This window comes from Camelus bactrianus, chromosome 3 (genome assembly GCF_048773025.1).
Source record: "Camelus bactrianus isolate YW-2024 breed Bactrian camel chromosome 3, ASM4877302v1, whole genome shotgun sequence".
Taxonomy (NCBI): domain Eukaryota; kingdom Metazoa; phylum Chordata; class Mammalia; order Artiodactyla; family Camelidae; genus Camelus; species Camelus bactrianus.
The window spans coordinates 25385409-25410030 of NC_133541.1; the positions used below are offsets into that span (position 1 = coordinate 25385409).

General features: G+C 41.8%; 1 protein-coding gene across 3 annotated transcripts in view; it reads right to left on the reverse strand.

The window, feature by feature from the left end:
- Positions 1 to 24622, reverse strand: part of ADAMTS12 (ADAM metallopeptidase with thrombospondin type 1 motif 12) — a 287771-nt gene extending 263149 nt beyond the window's left edge. The window contains exons 1-2 of one of the 3 annotated variants that reach the window (XR_006725097.2): positions 24060 to 24622; positions 13127 to 13488 (exon numbers count right to left, since the gene is read on the reverse strand). Coding sequence is in view for 2 of the 3 variants with exons in the window: in XM_045517090.2 (XP_045373046.2) it covers positions 13127 to 13488; positions 24060 to 24186 (489 nt within the window). In the remaining variant the exon portion in view is untranslated. The remainder of the gene's footprint in view (positions 1 to 13126; positions 13489 to 24059) is intronic. The other 2 variants (XM_045517090.2, XM_010955560.3) reach the window with 2 other exon arrangements.

Below are 24622 nucleotides of genomic sequence, written 5' to 3' on the forward strand. Positions count from 1 at the left end.
CATAACACAAAGCATTAATGATGAAAGGAATCTCCTGCCAGCCAGAGGCCCAGATCCAAAGTCTCATGTCTGAGTGAGCACGGGTCTTAGTAGGTAACCCTCAAAGGTCAGGGGTCACAGAGAATTCCTCAGCCTGGGAGTGGAGTTAGGGGAGACACAGAGCATTTCTTTCCCTCCCGTGGTGGAAAACAACAAACTCTGACACATGGGCATCTCCCAACTCAAATGAGTGTTTTCTGCACACGAGCCCCCAAGCTCTGCATCGGGGAACAAGGCAAGAAGCCACAATGAGCAAGATTTCCCACACAGCTCTGCCAGCGGGTTTCATTCCTCAGATCCACCACCCCAGGCCTCAGCCCAAGTTCGAGAACAAGAGGGCAGAAATGGTTACATTCTTTGACTGTATGGAAAAGGAACTAGCAGGGCTTTCCATTCGGGCCAAGAAACTCAACAGCACTCGAGGGAGTAACTTGGGATACAAGCACAACCCTCTCTCAATAGAGGCGCCATCGCATAGCAGAGATTTTTTTTTAACTTTTTTAAAGAAAAAAAATTTTTTAATTGAAGTATAGTCAGTTTACAAGGTTGTATCAATTTCTGGTATACATCATAATAGTTCAGTCATGTATATACATATATGCATCTGCATGTTCTTTTTATTATAGGTTACTACAATATACTGAATATAGTTCCCTGTGCTGTACAGTATAAGCTTGTTGTTTAATCTATTTTATATATAGTAGTTAGTATCTGCAAATCTCAAACTCTCAATTTATCCCTTCCCATCCCCTTTCCCCCTGGTAACCATAAGTTTGTCCTCTAGGTCTGTGAGTCTTTTTCAGTTTTGTAAATGAGTTCATTTGTGTGTGTGTGTGTGTGTGTATGTGTGTGTGTGTGTTTTTAGATTCCACATATGAGTGATATCATATGGTATTTTTCTTTCTCTTTCTGGCTTACTTCACTTAGAATGACGATCTCCAGGTCCATCCATGTTGCTGCAAATGGCATTATTCTTTTTTATGGCTGAATAGTATTCCATTGTATAAATATACCACAACTTCCTTATCCAGTCATATGTCGATGGTCATTTAGATTGTTTCTATGTCTTGGCTATTGTAAATAGTGCTGCTATGAACATTGGGGTAGCAGAGATTTTTAAATGTCACTAATCTCATTTGTAGCATTCACATAGCAAAACACAGAGAACACTTAATTCCTGCATGTTTGGAAATTAGAACCTAACAAAGTTTAAAGAGTTAAAATGATTGTAACAGTATGTTCTAGCAAAAACTGATACTTTACTGTTTACAAGGTGGAAACCATTCCAAAGTTTATACAATCCTGCATCCAAAGATTAAATTTATTTTCAGATTATACCTTTCTATTTGTTCTGATGACAAAAAGTAAATTGTCTTCACCTGAGTGTGGAGATGGCTAAACAAAGAAGGAAAAAGGATGTCTTCAAACATAGCTATTCTGTGTATATTTCAGCAGCAACACTGCACGGCAGTTTGGGGTGTTCTTATGGGAGAAATGTGTTTTCTCTACACATTTATAGGAACTGAGCCTCATGCAGTTGTCTCTTCTTGACTCCCTCTCCGTTGTGTTCCAGCTCAAGTAGCTGTTCACTGTAGATCAGAAGCAAAGACCCCAAGAGTTTCAGGAAATAGAACAGACTTGCTCTCCACCTTGAATCAAAGGGGAGATTGGGAGAAGGATTAGGTCTGGACTTGCTACATACAGCTCAATGGAAAAGATCTGTCATTAATGCACCGCCCTCCACCCACTGACCTCTCCACACTGTTATTTGGTGCTGACTACCTCAGGCTTTCGGAAACACACTGACAATGGATCACTGTGTTCTCATGTGATTGTCACCTGAGGGCCACAGAGCCAGGCCACCTCCTGTGGGAAGGGGGCTCTGGGGCTACTTCAGGAGCACATATTTGTGCAAATTGCAAGCAGGGGCAATTGCAGGGGAGGCGGATGAAATTTTAAAGGGTGCCCCTGCAGAACAAATGAATTTGGAAGGCACTCCGTCTAAGCAGACACGTTACAAAAAGGTGCTCCAATTTGGGCAAAGAGGTTATAAAAAGACCCCTTTTCCTCCCGGAGCCAGGACTTGGTTGGGCTGGCAGAGCTGGAGCTGGATTTCAGCCCCCACTGGTCCCCTTGATGGGGTCCCTGTGCAGGGTTTGTAATGCACAAACTGCCTGGTGGGACCCAGCAGCCTAAGGTTGGGGATTTTCCTGAAGCAAGAAAGAAACTTCCTTGAAAGAAACTCCTGGAAAGAAGAACTAGAAGCAAAGCTTGGCCTGAGGCTGGGGTGGGGAAATTTTCCTCCTTTCTCAGAGGTCTCCGGATTAGGCCCAGGCCCCAAAAAGGAAATAGGTCTCAGTGCATCTCTTAGCATAGAGATTGCTGTAGGGTAATTCCTGCTACACAGCTAAAGGCCAGGTGCTTGTTAGAGATTCTCTTGAAGATCCCCTTGGGCTCGAAGCACAACCCAGGGGAGTAGAAGTTTCAGGCTATTATTTGTGTTGAACTTCCCTTCCTTTTAGATGCAAACCTTCAAAGAAATCTTGCTGAAAATTACAGTTTGGCCTCTGATGTGTTTTGCAGAACTAAGGAAAGGCCTGGATGAGACAGAAGAGAACAGCAAAGCTGACTGCAGCATCCTCTTGCCAAAATCAACATGATGGTGGCAGTCACCCAGTTTGTAGAATGATAGACCCAGGAGGGCCTTGTAGCAGAGGCAAAGTCACAGGGCCATGTTGGGGAGCCAGCGCCCTGGAGCCCACCAGAAGTGGCTCAGGGACACTTAAGCAGACTGCATTCTGCAAGTCAATAGATGGCATTCAAGCCATTGCTTGGGTAATTGAGGAAATACGATCTCATTGTGAAGCCACAGGCTGGGAGGGTCTATAGAAACTTGGAGCAGTTGGAGCTAAATAATGAAATAAACACGTTTATCCATTCAACCAGTATTTACTAAGTATTTATTATGGAACACAGCTTAACATGCATGAACAAGCCAGGGTGAGGGAAAGAAAAGTTAAGCAAAAAAGAAAAGAAACCGTCAGGTACCGTAGGTTTTAAAAAAATAATAAACTAGGCAATGGGGTAGAATACTTGAGGAGTCTAGACAGTGGGATCAGGGAAGAGCCTGCGCTGGGATCTGAAAGACGAGAAGGAGCAGCCATGTAGAAATCTTAGGGAAGGATGTTTTAGGTAGAGGAAACCATCCACACAAAGATGATACGGCCAGAGTGTGCTTGAAAAACAGAGAGGTCAGTGTGGCTGGAGTACTATGCAGGAGGGCAACGTGATGGGAGAGGAGGACCGGGAGGGGGGCAGTGACCAGAGCAGAGGGAGCCTTGGAAAGCAGGACAAGGCATTTGGATTTTCTCCTATTGTGATGGGAAACCAGGAGAAGAGTTTAAGCAGAAGAGCGCACTGCTTGATAAATGTGTTTAGAAGTCTAGTCTGGCCACTCTGTGAGTAATGGTTTGAGGGACATTACAAGAGGAAACAGAGGAACCACTTGAGAGGTCAATGCAATGGTCCAGAGGAGAGAGGATGGTGACTAGGACTAGGACTAGGGCAGGGTTTCTCAACCTCATAAGTATTGACATTTCAGACCATATAATCCTTGGTTGTGGGGCTGTCCTGTGCATTATAGGAAGTTTAGCAGCATCCCTGGCCTCACTAAATGCCAGAAGCAACCCCCCTCTCCCAGAGGTGACAATCAAAAATGTCTCCAGACATTGCCAAATGTCCCTTGGAGGACACAACTATCCCTGCTGAGAATTTCTGGACCAGGGTGTTAGCTGTGGAAGTGACAAGACTGGTAGATTCCGAACATGTTTTGAAGAAAGAGCAGACAAGATATGCTGATAAGAACAGTACAGAGTATGACAGAAAGAGAGGAGTCAAGGACAGGATAATTCCACGGGTTTGATCTGGGCAACAGGAAGAATGGAGTTACCATGGACAGCAAAGGGGAAGATCGTGGGAGGAGGCACTGGAGAGTGTTGCTTTGAACGTGTTAAAATTTGAGATTCCTATTAGGCATAATGTGGAAATGGCAAACAGACAGCTGAAGTTCCAAGGAAATGTCAGAGTCAGATATACACATTTAGGAGTTATTCACATACTCATACATATTCGGAGATAGAGATAGATGATACAGATGATGACAAATAGACAGGTAGATGATTAGGTTGATAGATATAATAATAGCTAGATGGATGGATGGATGGACAGACTGACTGACAGATAAGTGACAGCATCTAGGACTGGTTAAGATCACCTAATGAGAGTGTGTAGAGAAGAGGGGTCCCCAGACAAAGCCCCAGTACACTCTTAATTAAAGATACGGAAAGTGGCAAAGGATACTGAGACAGAACTATCACCATGATAGGTAGGAGAAAACCCATCATAATGTGGTGTCACTTAAGCCAAGAGAAAAATACACCTAGAAAGAGGAGTAATTGTGTCAAATGGTGCTAAGACATCAAGTATGACGAAAACAGAGAGGCACCCACTGGCAACAGGAAGTTCATTACTGGCTGTACAAGAGCAGTTTAATGAGCTGTCCCAACAATGTGGGTAAAGATATCGAGCAACTCACACTAAGCCAACAAGAGAGCCAGAGAACTTTTCCAAAGCGTTTGGAAGCTGTGATCCACAAGAACAGTGTGAGGTAAGCAGGGGTAATTAATGTATTCATCCACATTTTTGTATAAGAATAGTTTGCAAAGGGCATGTGAGGGTTAAGGGGCAATCACTAAAAATAAAAAGGTTACTGTCACAACTTTCCAGACAGGCTGCACAGTTAAAAGCCTACAAAAAGGGAGTTGAATTAAAAGGACACTATACTCTGCACGCTGAAAAGAAATCATAGAGCATACTATGAAGGCAGAGAAACAGGTTACACCAGAGCAGACAACTCCAAACATGCCTGAATTGATAAGACAAATAACACCTATGAATAAAACGTGGTCATTCTACCAACCTCCCCATCTTTCCATAATGGGGGAGACAGTGTGGCTCAGCAGAGAAGAAATTGCTATCATTTGACCAGACCAATTTAGAATCTAAAAGCTCTCCAAAACAGAAAATTTCAAGAGTAGATATGAACAAACCAACCAAGGGAACAAACTTGGAAAAGCAGTTTCACTATTTTTTCCCCCAGATATATTTTCCAACCCAGAGAAGGGGGAAAAAGGCAATTATTGGAGTCTATTTAAGAGCCTCATTCTCTTCTCACACTAACTACCTATGGGTGGGGTGGGTCTGCTGGCCCACAAGGATGGCTCAGCCAGTGGGTGATACTGTAAGTGTAACGGGCTGGAAGATTTCCTGCGACAAATGCCATCAGAATGGGATTTAGAATTCCTCCCAAGAAAGCTATATAATGCTCATCTTGAGAAAGAGGACCACGCACCATGGAAGTCTGAGTCCCACCAGTCAACCTAGATAGGTCTCATGGGCAGAACTGGAAGAGATCTACCTTGTTCGTGGATTTAAAGATTAAACTTAGCAAATGTCAATTTCCCCAAATCAATATATATGTTTAACATAAGCCCTACAAAAATCCCAGCAAGTTTTTTGTAGTCAGATTATTCTAAAATTTATATAGAAAGGAAAAGGAACTAGAATTACTAAAACAATTTTGAAAAAGGAGAATAAAATGGAAGGACTCAGTCTACCTGATTTCTATACTGCATATAAAGCTTAACAATAATGAAGCTATAGTAATGAAGACTCTTGTTGGTGACAGAAAATGTAAAACTCAGAAATGGGCTCACAAAAATATGGCTAACTGATTTCTGACAGCTGCAGAAGCAGTTCAGAAGGTAACTGTTTTTTAAAATGGTGCTGGAGCAGTTAGACATCCATAGGGGGAAGGAAGGAAGGAAGGAAGGAAGGAAGGAAGGAAGGAAGGAAGGAAGGAAGGAAGGGAGGAAGAAAATGAACTTGAACCTAAGTCTCACACTTTATACAAAAATCAACTCAAATGGATCATGAACTTAAATATAAAATGTAAACATAAGGAGGGGATGGAGGAAATAAGTGTGGCTGAAAGGACATGAGTAATTGCTGTGATGGTTACGTTGGGCATCTTGACTGTCTCCGTGTCAGAGTCCTGGCTATGATATTGTACAGTAATTTTGCAAGAAGTTACCTCTGTGGGGAAAGTGGGGAAAGGGTATATGGGACCTCTCCATATTGGGCCTTACAACTGCACATGAATCTACGACCTCAAAACTAAAAGATAACTTTAAAAAAAAAAACTAAAAATAATACCTTTTCACAATTTTAATCCATAGTTGAGTTCAAAACAAGAAAAGAAATTTCAATATGCTCAAAGGGAAGGGGAAAGAGAGCTGAGGGGGAATTGAAGCTGAATAACTCTACTATTCAAATGAGGGGTCCAATGTCACTCCCCAGCAGGGGCTGGGATTGAGGCTAGGGTATAGGATAGAGCCAAGAATTGTATTGACTTTAATAAAGCCTGAGCTGAGAAATCCTGTGCCTGACTGCAAACAAAAATGTTAAATACCTGCTTACTGACTCAAGTATACAGTCCAGACAGTGGGTGCCTATCCCAAGCCCTGGATGGAAGTGGGATACCCCATGAAGAGGCAGAACCCCAATCCTGTATCATGTATAAGAGTGGAGTCTAACACTTTGTACTCTCCTCTCAGTCCAGAAATCTGAACTGAAACACTAACAACAAACCAGCCTGCAACAAATCACGGAGGGCTCGGGGCAACAGCAAATCCCAAACTACCCCACTGGCATTCTCACAGGTGACAACTCCCCCTGAGGATGAATTGCTAGTCTAAAGGATTAAAGAATACAGTTTCTCCAACAAAGAACATAGAATGAAACAAATCAACTCAACTCTTCAAATGCAACAACTCTATAACTTCAAAGTTATAAAAGTGCTGAGGGGAAAAGATGATGAAAACGGTGGTGATGACAGAGAGGATGCTGATGAGGTGGGGACATGGGATAACTCAGTCTGAAAGTGGACTCCAGGGGGATGGACACCAGAGTCGGGTGAGGGGATGTTACCTGGAGGAAGGACATCACCCCTTGTCCAGTCACAGGTAAACTTTCTCAGGTCTTCAGTTTTCAACCATCTGAGTTTTCTCCAAGGGAAACTAAATGAACCTCAAATTACAGACAACTCCAAGAGAACACAGCCTCCAACATTAGGACGACCACATCTAAAGCCAAGAATAAGCCAACCTTGAGCCATGGGAATGAGAAGCAGATGTCCTGCTCCACTTAAGAGGGTTTCCTGCCTCAGAAAGCTTTCCCAAATGCTCCCTTGGTCCCTACGAGCGGTGAGAGACTTAAAGCCGGTACATCATAAGCCTGCCATCCTGTGAATCTGAGTGTAGGGTCATCCCTGGGTGACAAGGAAAATAAATATCCAGCAGAAGAAATCAGACACCAGTCCAACCACTGCCTTTTAACTAGAACCACTCCAGGTAAGAGTTGCTGAATAGAAACTCATTTGGCTTTTGGTGCCTTTTTCATAACCATCCATTAATTGTATGGATGTGTGAAAGGCTCCAAAATAATCTCCCAGTGGGTTGGCTCTCCTAGAAAAAGCATTCAATGATTTGGATCGAAAAATTTCCTATCATCTTGGCGACCACATAAGTCTATCAGCTCACATTTGCTTCTCTGTGCTCCTGCGCTTAGCATGACTCTGAAATCTGAATCTGAAAATGCCCACATGGTGATTCTCGCAGTTCCCTGGGGCCGTTAGAAATTGCAAAGTAGTCTGCGCCAAGCCTGGAATGATGCTAAACTGTATGCAGTTTCCCTTAGAGAAAATAAGATGAATTAGGGAGCAGTTGAGAGCAGTGGTTCATGCTGGAATCACCCAAGGAGAGCTGCTACTTCAGAGCAGTGTTGGCTCATACTGCTAATTAATACCCACTCACACTAACCCAGCGGTTGTTGGCAACACCTACTGCACATCACAGTCTCCTCAGGAGCTTTGAAAAATACTGATGTCTGGGCTCCACCCTCCAGTTAAAGCAAAGGTGGAGTTGGGATATAGGTAATTTAAAAAGCTCCTTAGTTACTGTATACCACAGGGAACTGTATTCAATATCTTGTAATAACCTATAATGGAAAATAATCTGAAAAAATATACATAGTATAACTGAACCACTTTGCCATATACCTGAAACTAACACAATATTGTAAATCAACTACACTTCAATTTAAAAAAAAAAAACCCTCCTTAGTTGATCCTAATGTTTAGCGAGGGTTAAAGACGATGCCCTACATGTATCTGAGAAAACTCTAATTCCAAAAGATACATGCACCCCATGTTCATAGCAGCACTATTTACAATGGCCAAGACATAGAAGCAACCTAAATGTCCATCAACAGATGAGTGGATAAAGAAGTTGTGGTATATTTATACACACACACACACACACACACACCCTAGAATTGCCAAAGCATTACTGAAGAAAAAGAAAGAGGCTGGAGGAATAACTCTCCCAGACTTCGGACAATACTATACAGCTACAGTAATCAAGACAGCATGGTATTGGTACAAAAACAGCCGTATAGACCAATGGAACAGAATAGAGAGTCCAGAAATGAACCCATAAACTTTTGGTCAACTAGTCTTTGACAAAGGAGGCAAGAATATACAATGGAATAGAGACAGTCTCTTCAGCAAATGGTGTTGGGAAAACTGGACAGCAGCATGTAAATCAGTGAAGCTAGAACACTCCCTTACACCATACACAAAAATAAACTCAAAATGGATCAAAGACTTAAACATAAGACAAGATACAATAAACGTCCTAGAAGAAAATATAGGCAAAACATTATCTCACATACAACTCAAAAATGCTATCCTAGAACAGTCTACTCAAGCAATAGAAATAAAAGCAAGAATAAACAAATGGGACCTAACGAAATTTACAAGCTTCTGCACAGCAAAGGAAACCATAAGTAAAACAAAAAGACAACCTACGGAATGGGAGAAAATTTTTGCAAGTGAAACTGACAAAGGCTTGATCTCCAGAATATATAAGCACCTCATACGATTTAATAAGAAAAAAACAAACAACCCAATGCAAAAATGGGCAGAAGACCTAAACAAGCAATTCTCCAAGGAAGAAATACAAATGATCAATAGGCACAAGAAAAAAATGTTCAATATCACTAATTATCACAGAAATGCAAATCAAAACTACAATGAGGTATCACCTCACACGAGTCAGAATGGCCATCATTCAAAAATCCACAAATGACCAATGCTAGAGAGGCTGTGGAGAAAAGGGAACCCTCCTTCACTGCTGGTGGGAATGCAGTTTGGTGCAGCCACTATGGAAAACAGTATGGAGGTTCCTCAAAAGACTAGGAATAGACTTACCGTATGACCCAGGAATCCCGCTCCTGGGCATATATCCAGAAGGAACCCTACTTCAAAATGACACATGTACCCCAACATTCATAGCAGCATTATTTACAATAGCCAAAACATGGAAACAGTCTAAATGTCCATCAACAGATGACTGGATAAAGAAGATGTGGTATATTTATACAATGGAATACTATTCAGCCATAAAAACCAACAACATAATGCCATTTGCAGCAACATGGATGTTCCTGGAGAATGTCATTCTAAGTAAGCCAGAAAGAGAAAGAAAAATACCATATGAGATCACTCATATGTGGAATCTAAAACAAACAAACAAACAAATAAACAAAACATAAATACAAAACAGAAACAGACTCATAGACATAGAATACAAACTTGTGGTTGCCAAGGGGGCAGGGGATGGGAAGGGATAGACTGGGATTTCAAAATGTAGAATAGATAAACAAGATTATACTACATAGCATAGGGAAACACTTACAATATATACAAGACCTTATGGTAACTCACAGAGAAAAAAACATGACAATGAATATATATATGTTCATGTATAACTGAAAAATTGTGCTCTACACTGGAATTTGACACAACATTGTAAAATGATTATAAATCAATAAAAAATGTTTTTTAAAAACTTGTGGTATATTTATACACATGTGTGCGCATGTGCACACATGCATGCACAACAGAATACTACTCAGCCATAAAGAAGAACTAAATAATGCCCTTTGTAGCAACATGGATGGACCAAGAGATTATCATACTAAGTGAAGTAAGTCAGACAAAGAAAGACAAATATAATGTGATATCCACTTAAATATGTGGAATCTAAAATATAATGCAAATGAACTTATTTACAAAACAGAAATAGATTCAAAGACATAGAAATCATACTTACGGTGACCAAAGGGTTAAGGGAAGGGAGTGATAAATTAGGAGATTGGGATTAGCAGATACAAACTACTATATATAAAATAGATAAATAACAAGGTCCTACTATAAAGCTCAGGGAACTATATTCAGTATCTTGCAATAAACTATAATGGAAAAGAATCTGAAAATACATATACATATATATAACTGAATCACTTTGCTATACACCAGAAACTAACACAACATTGTAAATCAAATGTACTTCAATAAAAAAAAAATTTAATTTTATAAAAGAATGACTGCCCTAGCCCAGGGCTTCTCAAATTTCAGTGAGCACCAAAATCTCCTGAAGAGCTCATTGAAACAGAAGTCTCAAATAAGCAGATAACAGAGACGGAAAGTAGATTCATTGTTCCCAAGGAATAGGTGAGATGGGAGGATTGGAGAGTGACTCCTAAGGGGTTTTTTTGGGGGCTAATGAGAATGTTCTAAAACCGACAGTAGTGATGGCTGCACAACTTTATGAATATATTTAAAGTTGTACACTTTAAGAGGGTAAACTGTATGCCTCAATAAAGCTGTAAAAACACACTCACCTAGGTTTCTGCCTGCCGCCAGAAATTCTGATGCACTGGGTCTCAGTAGAGCCCAGAAATTTGTCTTTTCAATGAGCTCCCAGGTGATGCTGATTCTATGAGGTCACAGACCACACTGCTCTAGGCCACGGAAAGGCAATGGCATGCAAACTTCCTAGGATTTTATGAGCACAGTAACGGTTTATGAATGGTTAATGGTTAATGAATATATGTGCACTCCCACATCAGTGTTCTCTGGACCAGTATGGCCTTTGCATATGTGTCTTGTGGATCACTTCATTCTTGTGTGCCTGCCCTTCTAGAACAAGGGCTCCTTGTTCTGTTACCCTTGTCGTAGAGGATCAGGTGCTACTGATGCTCCCGGGATTGTCTCAGAGAAATGAGAGCAGGGATGACAAAGAGAAAATGTGATGTGAACCCAGAGTAAGTCCAGAGGATGAGGACCATGGAGCCGGGAGACATACCCCGGTACAACAGAGCACGGTACTTGGCCCCAGGAGAAGAAAAATATAGGGCATCATTTTTTATTTTGTGACATGTATGATCCAATTGGGGAAAATGATAAATGTCTACATATGAAAATTTAGATTTACCAAAAAAAAAAAAAAAAAGGCAAAGCAAGACTTTCCACTTATTGTGCAAAGCAATTCAACCCCAGAGGTCCTTCAGAAAATTGGACTTTCTTGGTACATTTAAACTAAGGTCCAATGTTTTACATTAATTTTCCCATAGTATTCTAGCCAAGGCAACCAAGACAGGTACTGGATAAACATAATTTTAAATTACGAAGAGTGGGATTCTCACCAAACTGGCAGTAAGGATGGGAGGATTTGGGACCAGGGCCTCCTGTAGGAATGCAAATGCCACCAGCAGGTTTGCCCAGCACACCAGCCCGGCACAGGTGCCATGGTGACACCCTACGCTCTGCCATAAATGCCCCCAGGACTCCGGACCTCCTGCGCCTCTAGTCGCTCCCTAAGCACACTCGGTCAGTGCTGGTGCCAGCCTCCGACTCCAGCACGACAAAAACCTCAGTGCAATTCCTAAGCATTGTTTGTCATGCAGTTGCCAGTGGGGCTGTCACTGCTGTTAACTGCCAGAAGCAAGGGGCAACAAGGAGATCTTTTTTTTTTTTAAAATACAGGTGTAAATTTGAAGAAATAAGCTTGGTCACATTTCAAGATGCAGCACGTAACACCTGAAAGATTTGGGCTCAAATGAACAGCACAGTCAAGAAATTCAAATCTCCCAGCTTCTTCATTCCCTAAAACATAACAAAAACGGGGAGCGACGGAGGGGAGGACAAGGTACATGAACCACATCATAAACCGCACATTCCAGTGCCTGGCATATTAGAGACATAGAAAATAATAATAGCAGCCAATATTCATTAAGTGTCTATTATTTACTAAACATTCTTCTAAGATTTATATTATATACATATTAATTCACTTAGTTCTCACAGTACTCTTTACAGGGGTCATCAAACTGTTTCTGCAAAGGCCAGAGAGCAAATATTTGGGGACTTGTGGCCCCAAACGGTCCTTATCCTGATCACTCAGCTTGGCTGTTGTAGTTCAAAAGCAGCCATACACAATATAAACACATTGGCACATCTGCATTTCAATAAAACTTTATCTATAAAAACAAGAGATGATCCAGATTTGGTTTGTGGGCCATAGTTTGCCAACCCCTGCTCGGTGAGTTGGGTACCATCATTATCTCGATTTTATAAATGAGAAAACAGAGACATAAGGGATAAACTGACAGCCGAAGGTCCATCATGAAATCTAATTACAAACTACCCACAACCAACAACTGGATCACAGCAGCTGCGGACATCACCATCATTACTAGTAAGCCTCTCACCCAGTTCAAACCCAGGTTTTCCTAATTCAAAAGGGGCTGGCCAGCCAGCCAGTCACCAACACCCTCAGGGCTGCCTAGAGGTTGAAGATCCAACTCCAGTCCTCCTTCTTCTTCCCCTGATGTTCCAGGTTGAAGTTCTCCCTGCCCTGAACCCTCAGTGCCCTTATTCTCCGTACCTCCCAGATTGCTTGACTTTTAATTTTATGCATTTTTCTCCCAGCCCATTTGGAGGCCAGGACCAAGCATGTCACAAGTGCTCATTTCATATGTGTTGAATGCATGTGCAAACCCATTGACAGTGGGTGTGCAGGCCAAGACGGTAGGGGACTCAGGGCAGAGGAGGAGGGTGACTCACCAGTCCGTGGCAGGCACTGAGGGCTGCAGTCCCAACTCTGGTGCCCTGCTGCAGAACTGTGCCCCTGAGATGGCAGGGGGTACCGGAGGAAGCCTCCATCTTAACATGGGAGAGGTTCCCATATCTCCTCTCCACAATGTAGTTTTTGGAACATAATCCCTGATTGACTGTCAAGTTAAAAAGCAGGTCCTTCTCCTCATGTAAAATTCTGTAATACACTCGGTCCTCAGGATCATCCAAATCTCTCTTCCTCCTGCTGCTGGAGACCAGATGGTATAATCCATATGACAGAAAATGCCCGCTCGCATCTACTCGGACAGGGGCCACCAAATGGTATTCCGGCAGGGCCTTGATAAAATGCTCTGAAAAAAAGGAGACACAGAATAAGAGTAAGAGATCCCTGCTGAGTCTGAGGCAAGACAAATACATCCCCTGTTTGGAACTTAGCTTGTTAATTGCAAAATCCTGTTGTCGAGGTGAAGTTTAGAGATACTTCCCACCATACAAATACCATCAGTATTAAATCCCTGAACAACTCAGATTGACCTGGGCCATCTGAGCTGACACTAAGGTAGAGCCCTGGTTGTCAGATGTTTTACCAGAGACAAATTAAGACAAGAATTCATTCGTGAGGAATATTGTTAAGAAATGTGCAAGATCAGTAAGACAGTGTAACAGCAAAGAACAAATCTGACTCCATATTAGATCTGTTTCTTTGGCTTTAACCCTGTGCCCTGTTTTCTAGGCTTAGTCTTGCTAGATCTGCACCTTTTGTAAAGGAATGTTGCCTTTAGCCTGAAATATACAGGAGAGCCTATTCGCAAGGCTCTGACCTTTTAGGATATTAACACTTTTGTACTTACATAAAGATAACAAGTTGCAGAATAGAAAATAACGTTGGTTTTGTTAGAGGTTTTACAGGAACACCATGAGCTGACCCATGTGGACAGCTACAAGAACAAAGAATTGCTACACCAAGAAGTTTGCAACAACCAACCACACCCCCTCCCGTTTTTAGTATAAAAGGAGCCTGAATTCTGACTTGAGTAAGATGGTTCTCCAAGACTAGTCTGCCATCTTCTCGGTCTGCCGGCTTTCCAAATAAAGTCACTTTTCCTTGCTCCAACACCTGGTGTCCCAATTTATTGGCCCATCGTGCGGTGAGCAGAATGAGTTTGGACTCAGTAACAACAGGAACATTTCAAGTCTAGAGTTCATGAACATAAACCACAGAGCTTCCCTGTTTATTACAAGGAGTGTAAATGTAATAGAAAAGAACAAATCTGACTCCATATAGATCTGTTCTTTTGGCTTTAACCCTGTGCCCTGTTTTCTAGGCTTAGTCTTGCTAGCTCTGCACATTTTGCAAAAGAACGTTGCCTAGAGCCTGAAATATACAGGACAACCCATTTTCAAGGCTCTGACCTTCAAGGATATTTACACTTTTGCACTCATATAAAGATAACAAGATGCAGAATATAAACTAATGTTTGTTTTATTGGAGGTTTACAGGGGCACCATGACCTGATCCACCTGGACAGCTGCAAGAACAAAGGCTTCCAAGAACAAAGAATTCCTACACCAAGGAGTTTGCAACAACCAACCACACCACCTCCCCTTTTTAGTATAAAAGGAGCCTGAATTCTGACTAGGGGAAAATTGTTCTCCAGGACATTAGTCTGCCATCTTCTTGGTCTGCCACCTTTCCGAATAAAGTTGCAACTCTTTGCCCCAACACCTTGTCTCCCAATTTATTGTCCTGTTGTGCAGGGAGCAGAACGAGTTTGGACTCAGTAACATAAATGCCTCCAGAATTTCCAGTTAAGTCAGACTGGAGGAAAAATGCAAAAGCCCAGTGAACCCATCATGTATACTCTGACAGGCCTTGCACAAATACAGCATGTGTTCTGTAATACAGCAAGGAATGCTTCAAGGAACTTGGGTGTTTATTTTCACAAAACATACAAATTAAATGGTAAAGGAGCATATTAGGATCAGAGGCACTGGAGTCAAAATATGAAAATTGCCACTTTAAAAATGCAAGACAGCAATACTACAAAGCTACAGTAATCAAAACAGCATGGTACTGGCACAAAAACAGACATACAGATCAATGGAACAGAATAGAGAGCCCAGAAATAAACCCAGAAGCCTACAGCTAATTAACTTCTGACAGAGGAGGCAAGACTACACAGTGGAGACAAAACAGTCTCTGCAGCAAGCGGTCCTGGGAAAGCTGGACAGCTGCACATAAATCAGTGAAGTTAGACCACTCCCTCACACCACACACACAAACAAACTCAAAATGGCTTAAAGACTTAAATATAAAACAAGAGACAATAAAACTCCTAGAAGAGAACATAGGCAAAACATCTGCTGACATAAATCATAGCAATGTTTTCTTAGGTCAGTTTCCCAAGACAATAGAAATAAAAGCAAAAATAAACAAATGGGACCTAATCAAGCGTATAAGCTTTTGCATAGCAAAGGGAACCATAAACAAAATGAAAAGATAACCTACGAACTAGGAGAAAATATTTGCAAGCAATACAAGTGAAAAGGGCTTAATTTCCAAAGTATACAAATAGCACCTACAACTCAATAACAACAACAACAAAAAAAAAAAAATCAAAAGATTGGCAGAAGACCTAAACAGACATTTCTCCAAAGAAGACATACAGATGGCCAGCAGGCACATGAAAAGATGCTCAACATCACTAATTATTAGAGAAATGCAAATCAAAACTACAATGAGGTATCATCTCACACCAGTCAGAATGGCCATCATCAAAAAGTCAACAACTAATAAATGCTGGAGAGGCTGTGGAGAAAAGGAAACCCTCCTATACCATTGGTAGGAATGTAAATCAGTGCGGCCACTATGGAGAACAGGATGGAGGTTCCTTAAAAAACAAAATAGAGTTACCATATGATCCAGCAATTCCACTCCTGGGTATATATCAGAAAAGACGGAAGCTCTAATCTAAAAAGACACATGCATCCCAATGTTCATAGCAGCACTATTTACAAAGCCAAGGCATGAAAGCAACCTAAGTGTCCATCAGCAGATGAATGGATAAAGAAGATGTGGTATATATATACAATGGAATATTACTCAGCCATAAAAAGAATAAAATAATGTCATGTACAGCAACATGGATGGTCCTAGAGATTATCACACTAAGTGAAGTAAGTCAGACAGAGAAAGACAAATATTATATATCACTTATGTGTGGAATCTAAAATATGACACAAATGAACTTATTTACAAAACAGAAATAGACTCACAGACATAGAAAATAAATTTATGTTTACCAAAGGGAAAGCGGGGCAGGGAGGGATAAATTGGGAGTATGGGATTAACACTACTATATATAAAACAGATAAACAGCAAGGCTTTATTGTATAGCATAGGGAACTATATTCAATATCTTGTAATAACCTATAATGGAAAATGATTGAAAAAAGAATATAGATATCTATTTATATATGTATAACTGAATCACTTTGCTGTATTATAACACAGTATTATAAAACAACTATACTTCTGTTTGAAAAAAACATAAGACAAGTACACTGGTTCCTTCCTTCCATGCACAAGACCACAAACACCTTTTGACTTACTCATATTTACATCCCCACCATTGCCTCCTCATTTTCCTGTTTGAGAATAATAAGAAATCCAACTAGTGGGGAGTAAGAATCAGGCTCTGGATTATAGACTACTTAAAGCAAACCATTAGCCATTTAGTAAGATAAACTAATCTTTTGCTTCAGGCCAAAAAAAAAAAACAAAAAACAAAAAAAGGAAAGGAAGGGAGAGATGGAGAGAAGGGAGGAAAGAAAAAAAAACAAAGAAGGGGGAGGGAGGGAGAGGAAGGGAGAGAAAGAAAGGGGAGAAAGTTCTACTTACCACCTCCCAGCTGTATTCCCTGCACTTTGTAACCTGTGTTACTTTGTTCAAGTTACCTCCCCAATTACAATGTCTTTCCTACTCTCTATCAACATCCTATTTTCCCTGCTTATGTTTTAAAGTCCCAACTCAAATCCTCCCTCTTCCTTCTCCCAATGTCCCTGGTTGAAATTCTCTCCCACTTCTGAACTTCCAGGTCCTCACTTTCTGTAGCTCCCAGAACAGCCTGATTTCACAATGCCTTTTGTTTATTATTTCTTCCCAAATCCTTTGGAGGTCAGAATCTTGCACATCCCAGGTGCCCAATTCATATGTGTGGATATAGCACTGAACACGTTTTTTGCTGGCTAATCGAAAAAACTGGACTTGATGGGGTACAATTATAAAAGAGCTTTTTTTCCAGACAACTGCCTTCAAACACACTTGTCATTCATCGGTGCCTTGGATGAAATATGGGACAGACAACACAAAAAAACAAACAACCCGATTGAAAAATGGGCAGAGGACCTGAATAGAAATTTTTCCAAAGAAGACATACAGATGGCCAGCAGCCACGTGAAAAGATGCTCAGCACCACTGATCATCAGGGAAATGCAAATCAAAACCACAATGAGCTATCACCTCACACCTGTCAGAATGGCTATTATCAAAAAGATAACACCTAAGTGTTGGCAAGGATGTGAAGAAAAGGGAACCCTCCTACACTGTCGGTGGAAATGTAAATTAGTGCAGACTCTATGGAAAACTTAATGGAGGGGCCTCAAAAAACTAAAAACAACTACCAGGAATTCCACTCCTGAGTATTTTTCCAAAGAAAACAAAAGCACTAATTCAAAAAGATATATGCACCCCTATGTTCACTGCAGCATTTTTTACAACAGCCAAGATGTGGAAGCAACCTAAGTGTCTAACAACAGATGAATGGATAAAGAAGATGTGGCATGGGTACACAATGGAATATTCTCAGCCATTAAAAAAGAATGAAATCTTACCATTTGCAACAACATGGATAGGCCTAGAAGGTATTATGCTTAGTGAAATTAGTCAGATAGAGTAAGATAAATACCATATGATCTCACTTATATGTGGAATCTAAAAAATATAACAAAACAACAGATACATAGATACAGAGAACAGGTGGTTGCCAGAGGGAAGTGGGTTGGGGGATGAGTGAAATAGGTGAGGGAGACTAAGAGGTGCAAACTTCCAGTTACCAAACAAATGAGTCACAGGGATGAAATGTATAGCATGCGGAATATAGTCAATACTTTCGTAATATCTTTGTATGGTGACAAATGGTAACTAGACGCACTGTGATGATCACTTTGAAATGTATAGAAATAATTGAATCACTATGTTGTGCACCAGGAACTAACATAGTGCTGTAGGTCAATTATACTTCAACGAGAGAGAGAGAGAGAGAGAGAAATATGGGACAGAACACGGTTTTCACTCTCAGGTACTAACAAGTAGCTTCTGTTTTTATGGGTAAAAAGTCCAGACCCATTGCTTCTAACTGCAGCAGTTAGGAGCCGCAGAGCAACACAAACAAACCTTAAAAACAACACTCAGTGAAAAATAAGAAACAAAACAAGTTAATACAGAGCCATTTACATTAATGGGAAATACACAGGGAAACAATAATACATATGGAACCCATTAAAAGGGGTTTTTTATGTGGAGGAATGGGAGTGGGGAATAGGGACCAAAATGCATATGTAAACAAAACAAGAAACGTGTTATGCACAAATTAATAACACTAGTGTGCGTGAACCAGGAGTCAAACTGACTCGGGCCTCTGTCCTGCCCGTTCCCCAAGGAATATTTGGACCTAGCTGGTATCAGAGCTTCACTGCCCGCCCCAGTCCAGACCTCAGGCATGGAATGGCCAGGTTGGGTGGGGTCGGCTGTGATCGGCTTCTCTAATACCTCTCTCCTGCTGCACTTTTCCTCTACAACTCACAGTGACGTCTCTGGTTCCTCCACGGCTGGAGCAGAGGAAAAGCAGTTAGGGGCAGAAAAAGCTTTATTCCACTTATTCATCTTGGAGTGGTACCCCCTGTATGTGGTCCCATCCAGATGCTGACTCCTCTCAAAAGAAGCTCTTTTGTCTCTAAAGACACATCTCAAAACATTAAACATAATTTCTGAAAGTATAAAATGAAAGACTAACTTGCCTAAGTTCCAGGACATACTGTTCAAAGAATAAAAGAGCAAACAAATGTATAGCTTTTGACCCAGCTGGTTTTGATCTAATGCACTTTTAAGAGAGCCACCATAAGCGGGCTGTATAATAATACACTGATAATAAGTATAGGAACCATTTCATGAGCACTTGCTCTAATATTCCCCATTTAATACTCACAACAACTCTGTGACACAGATCCAGTTCCTATCCCCATTTCATAGACTAAAAAACCGAAATCTAAGAGGTCACAGAGCCAACATGCAATATTCCTTGGACTAAAATTTTGTGCTTCCTATTTTAAAATCGTGTCCTCAGCCACCGCACTTCGTGTACAGAAGCAGCTGCCCTTGGTGGAGAGCATAACAGAGCAGAAGGAACAGCATTGTCCCGGGGGATCGTGATCTGAGACAAGAAAAGAACTGCTTGACTTTTCTTTAGAAGCTTCAATTCGCTCAGCAATAAAGGAGAAAATAGCTATCTCTTTATTGGGAGGAGTAATAGGAGGTAAGACCAGTTTCACTGCTCCGGTTTTATTATAAAGGAGGGAGCTGAGCCACATCAGCCAATGGGTGTGGGTGGAAATAGGAGGCCACTTACAGAGTGTGGTTTATGTGGGCGGCCCAACTGTACTCAGCTCATCTGTACAATGGGCATAACAAAAATAGTATCCCTCTCTTAGGGTGGTTATGAGAATTCAATATATCAATACACGTAATAGATTTAAAACACTATCTAACAGATAACATTATCTAAACACTAGAACTTACTATTACTATTAAACATAGAAACTTGAGGGGAGGTGCCAAGATGGCAGAGTAGAGAGACTCACAGCTCGCCCTCTCCCACAAATACACCAAGAATTACATCTACAAACCCACTGAGTCGCACAGAACACTTACAGAACTCGAGCAGAGTGTCTCTTTGCTTCGAAATACAGGAGGATTCTCACAAAATCATACTGTACAACAAGTTCATACTGTATAGTGCAGGGAACTACAGTCAACATCTTGTAGCAATTTATGGTGAAAAAGAATATAAAAATGAATATACGTATGTTCATGTATGATTGAAGCATTATGTTGTATACCAGAAATTGACACAACATTGTAAACTGACTATACTTCAATAAAAATAGATACATTAAAAAAAAGAAAAAAAGAAACTTGGCTACTAGGAACCCCTGTGGCCTTAAATGTATGCAACCTCCAAGCAGAGACGGGGAGAAGCCCGCACTCATCTTGGCTTCCTCTCAGTAGACGTTGAGTTTGAAAGATGAGCTAGCTACTATACCGGCCAATAGAAAGCAGGGCTCAGAGGGGATATGACAGGGATGGAGAAATAAGACGTCAGGAAATAATAACTCCTAATTTTCACCATTTCTATGGTCAAACATGGCATTAAGAGTATACCAACTTGGTCTTGTCTAATCCTCACAATTATCTGGGATGTTACAAACACATCCCTCATCTTAGCCTTCATTCCCACCTCTGTAAGACAATAAAGAGGGGTGAGGGTTCATGCTGGGGCAATCTGACCCCAGAGTCCCCCTCTTCTAACCGCTGCCTTCACTCTTCTCAAAGGTCTACCACTGAGGAGCAGGCATCAAGGTTGGGTGTTTACAAGGCTGTGGGTGGGGCTGAGACACCCCTTCATCACAGCACAATTTGCACTAGGATCACTGGATGTAAAACATAAGCCACAAATACTTTCATCTGCCTTGTTTAAAACTAGATTTGAAACGTTGGCCACAAGTTTAGATGACACTCCATGAGAAACTGAGGGAAGCCTGTTTTGACAACTGCTTTTGAAAACACAAATCACCAAGTCATCTTTTACCCTCTGCTTAGAAAGAAAGGAGAGAGGTGAGTGAATCTGTACCTTCCAGACTTTGTAAAGTCTGGGTTAAATCTCTATTTTTCGTATCTCATCTATCTTAGAGAACAACTGAATTTCTTCTAAGACTCGTTACTACAAAGGGCAATGAAATTCCTGTGACAGTAGGAAGTTTATATTCATAATTATCCTTCATGTGTTGTTGTAACCATTTAACTGTATTTTTATTATAGAAAACTACATACACCAAAATGTTGCAGAGAATCGTATCACTTCAACACGGTGACTCAAAAGTTGTTAAATACACTACAGGAGATTGATCGGATTAGCTCACCAACCCTGTGATATCTAACCCGCAGGCAGCGACTGCTTATGGTTAACTACAACAAATACAATATCAAAGCTGTGTATATATGTACCACATCTTCTTTATCCATTCACCTATTGATGAACACTCAGGTTTCTTCCATGTCTTGACTGTTGTAAATAGTGCTGCTATGAACCTTGGGGTGCATGTATCTTTTCAAATTAGCATTTTCGTTTTCTTTGGCTGTATTCCCAGGAGTGGAATTCCTGGATCATACGGTAATTCTATTTTAGTTTTTTGAGGAACGTCCATACTGTTTTCCATAGTGGCTGCACCAACTGACATTCAAACCAGTAGTGCACAAGGGTTCCCTTTTCTCCACACCCTCACCAACATTTATTATTTGTTGACTTTTTGATAATAGCCATTCTGACAGATGTGAGGTGATATCTCATCATGGGTTTGATTAGCAATTTCCCTGATGAGTGATGCTGAGCATTTTTTCATGTGCCTGTTGGCCATCTATGTATCTTCTTTGAAAAAATGTCTATTCAGGACTTCTGCTTATTTTTTAATCACTTTGGTTTTTTTTTTAATATTGAGTCATATGAGCTGTTTATATATATTTTGGACATTAACTCCTTATCAGTCATATCTTTTGCAAATATTTTCTCCCATACAAAACCAACATTTTTTTGATGGTTTCTTTTGCTGTGCAAACACTTTTGAGTTTAATCAGGTCCCATGTGTTTATCTTTACTTTTGTTTCTTTTGCCTGAGGAGACAGATTCAAAAAAAATATATTTACATGATTCATGTCAAAGAGTGTTCTATGTTCTCTTCTAGGAGTTTTATGGCTTCAGTTCTTACATTGAAGTCTTTAATTAAAATCTGAAATTATTTTTAAAGCCTAAATATCTATACATCACTAATAAGATCAGAGCACTGTACAGGTATTTTTCAGTATCAGCTCCTCTCAGCACATACCCTAAAGGTGACCAAGGAAGACAACCATCTCTCACTTTCCAGAAAAGAGAAAGCAAGTCCCAGCGGAGTCTGCTCTACACTGAGCTGAATTCGTTTAACAAAGAAGATGTGGAACAAGTGGAGCTGAAAACCAACCCAAGAGAATGTGTGTCTTTGAACCAAATCATCTCCAAATGCCCTGGGAAGTGCTCGCAGGCTTTGTTTGTGCTGCGGGCAGAAGAGGGACTTTTCACAAAAGGGCTGTTTTTCAAAGGACAACAAACACTGCTATTTTAAACTTGGGGGTGGGAGATGGTATCAGGACAGTTTACACAAGCCAGTGCTGGCTGATTGACATCTCACCCCGGTGTCTGTGGGCTCCGGCTTCCAAGGAAAGCAAAGGGACCTGCTTCTGATGGCTCTCGAAGGCAACAGCAGAGGAGCTCTCCAGCCAGTGTCTGAACTTCACAACATAGGCAGAAACCGCCAACAAAGTCAGGCTGGTGATGTCTGCCACCCAAGTGGTCTTGGGGATTAAAGGGGGTCAGGAAGCTATGGAAGCTTCCCAAGACTTGAGCACAGTCAGCAGACACAGGACTTAACGGATGCTAACCCCGTGCTCTGTGTGTGTGTATTGTCTCTATTGTTGCTCTCGGACAATTATGCTTGGTTTTAAGAAGCCAGCCTCTGGAGTCAGGCTACCTAGGTTTAAAACCTCACTCCACTATAGCTAAGCCCATAAACTCCCCAAGCTTCAGCTTCCTTGTGTGTAAAGCACGGATAGCACCCACAGACCCTGCACCCCAGAAGGCTGTTGTCTGTGGTCAAGAGGCCGACATAACAGAGTGCCTTAGCAGTCCTGGCGCATAAGACAAGCTCCAGCCACGCGGGCCACAGCTGCCGTGTGACTGTTTTCTCCCAGAAGCCCAACCAACTCCCCACTAAATGGGAAGTATCTCTGACATCTGCAAGTCCAATAAAAAAAGCAGAGGCAACAGTACCATTCTGCTCAGGGTGTTAGGTTTTAAAAATGGATAATAACAACAAGGAGGATCATAAAAACAAACTGTCCATCCCAACTCCTCCAGTTTTCCTATAGCATCACAAGAGTTTTGGGAAACTCAAAGAGAATTAGCCAGCTGTGATCAGGAAGACAGGACAGGGAGAGGTGAGCCCCCGTGGCTGGAAATTTTCTCCGCAAGTTCTTATTTTTACAACACAGCCCTAAATCTTTCCAGGAAACCAAAACACAGCCAAGCTCACTCAGCAGGGGAGCGGAATCACATTTCCCCTTCCCTCACCAGAAGTTTAAAACTAGCTAGAAACATGGCAATGACTGCCAGTGGCCGGTTGGAATTTAAAAAACAAAAAAACATTTTCCGCGTTCAGAATCTGAAAACAGGGATTGAAACGGTGCAGCATTCCGAGGAGACAAAAGGGGAGGAGGATTGCCAGCTACCTCTGGAGTCCTCACTGCAGCATCCTTAGTGTAAAAGGGATTGGGATCCTCGCCTTTCAGTAAGAAGTAAGGAATCGCACCTTAAACACTGAAGTCTGAGAAGCCCCGCGTTACTGAGCTCCCGGACCAGATTTCCTCGCAACCGGCAATTCGGCCAAACGGCTTTGCGGAGTTCAGTCGAGTGGGGGAAGGGAAAAGGGAGCAACCAACTTTTCACGAAGTCTTACCACTGCGGTTTTCCAAGGAAATTTTTAAAAAGTCACTAACCTTGCCTCTTGTCCGGGAAGTGCACCGGGCCCGGCTGGGGTTGTCTCCCATAGCAAAGGGCCCCAAAGTTCAGGAGCTGAGCCACAACGGAGAGGTCTGCAAGCCAGCTCCTCTGGGCACATGGCATGATTCAGTTGTTGGGGAGAAGAAAAGTCAACAAGTTTTAGCTCTCAGCTCAAGAAATCAAGTCCTCGCCTGTGGCCGAGCAGGAAGATGCAGGGGTGCATGGTCCAGGCGTGGGGAAGGAGAGGCTGCAGGGCTGCCCACGATCTCCCTTTGCTTTTTTAAGCATAAAGGGGCTAGTTACCTTTCTGTTCCCTCCCTCCTCCTGAAAGGGGAGTGATTCAGCTGACAGCGTCTGCTTTCCGCGGGGTGTGGAAAGGGTCAGAGCGGGCGGGCGCAGCCCACCGCCGATCCCCACCCCTTCGCCTTGTGCGCGGGGCCTCGCCCCCAGCTCCGCGCATCTTCCTCCGGGACTCCCACCCCCGCGCTCCGCCGGCCCCGCCCAGAGCCCGGCCGAGCCGGCCAAATAGGGGAGCCCAGGGAGAGTCACCCTGGGCGGG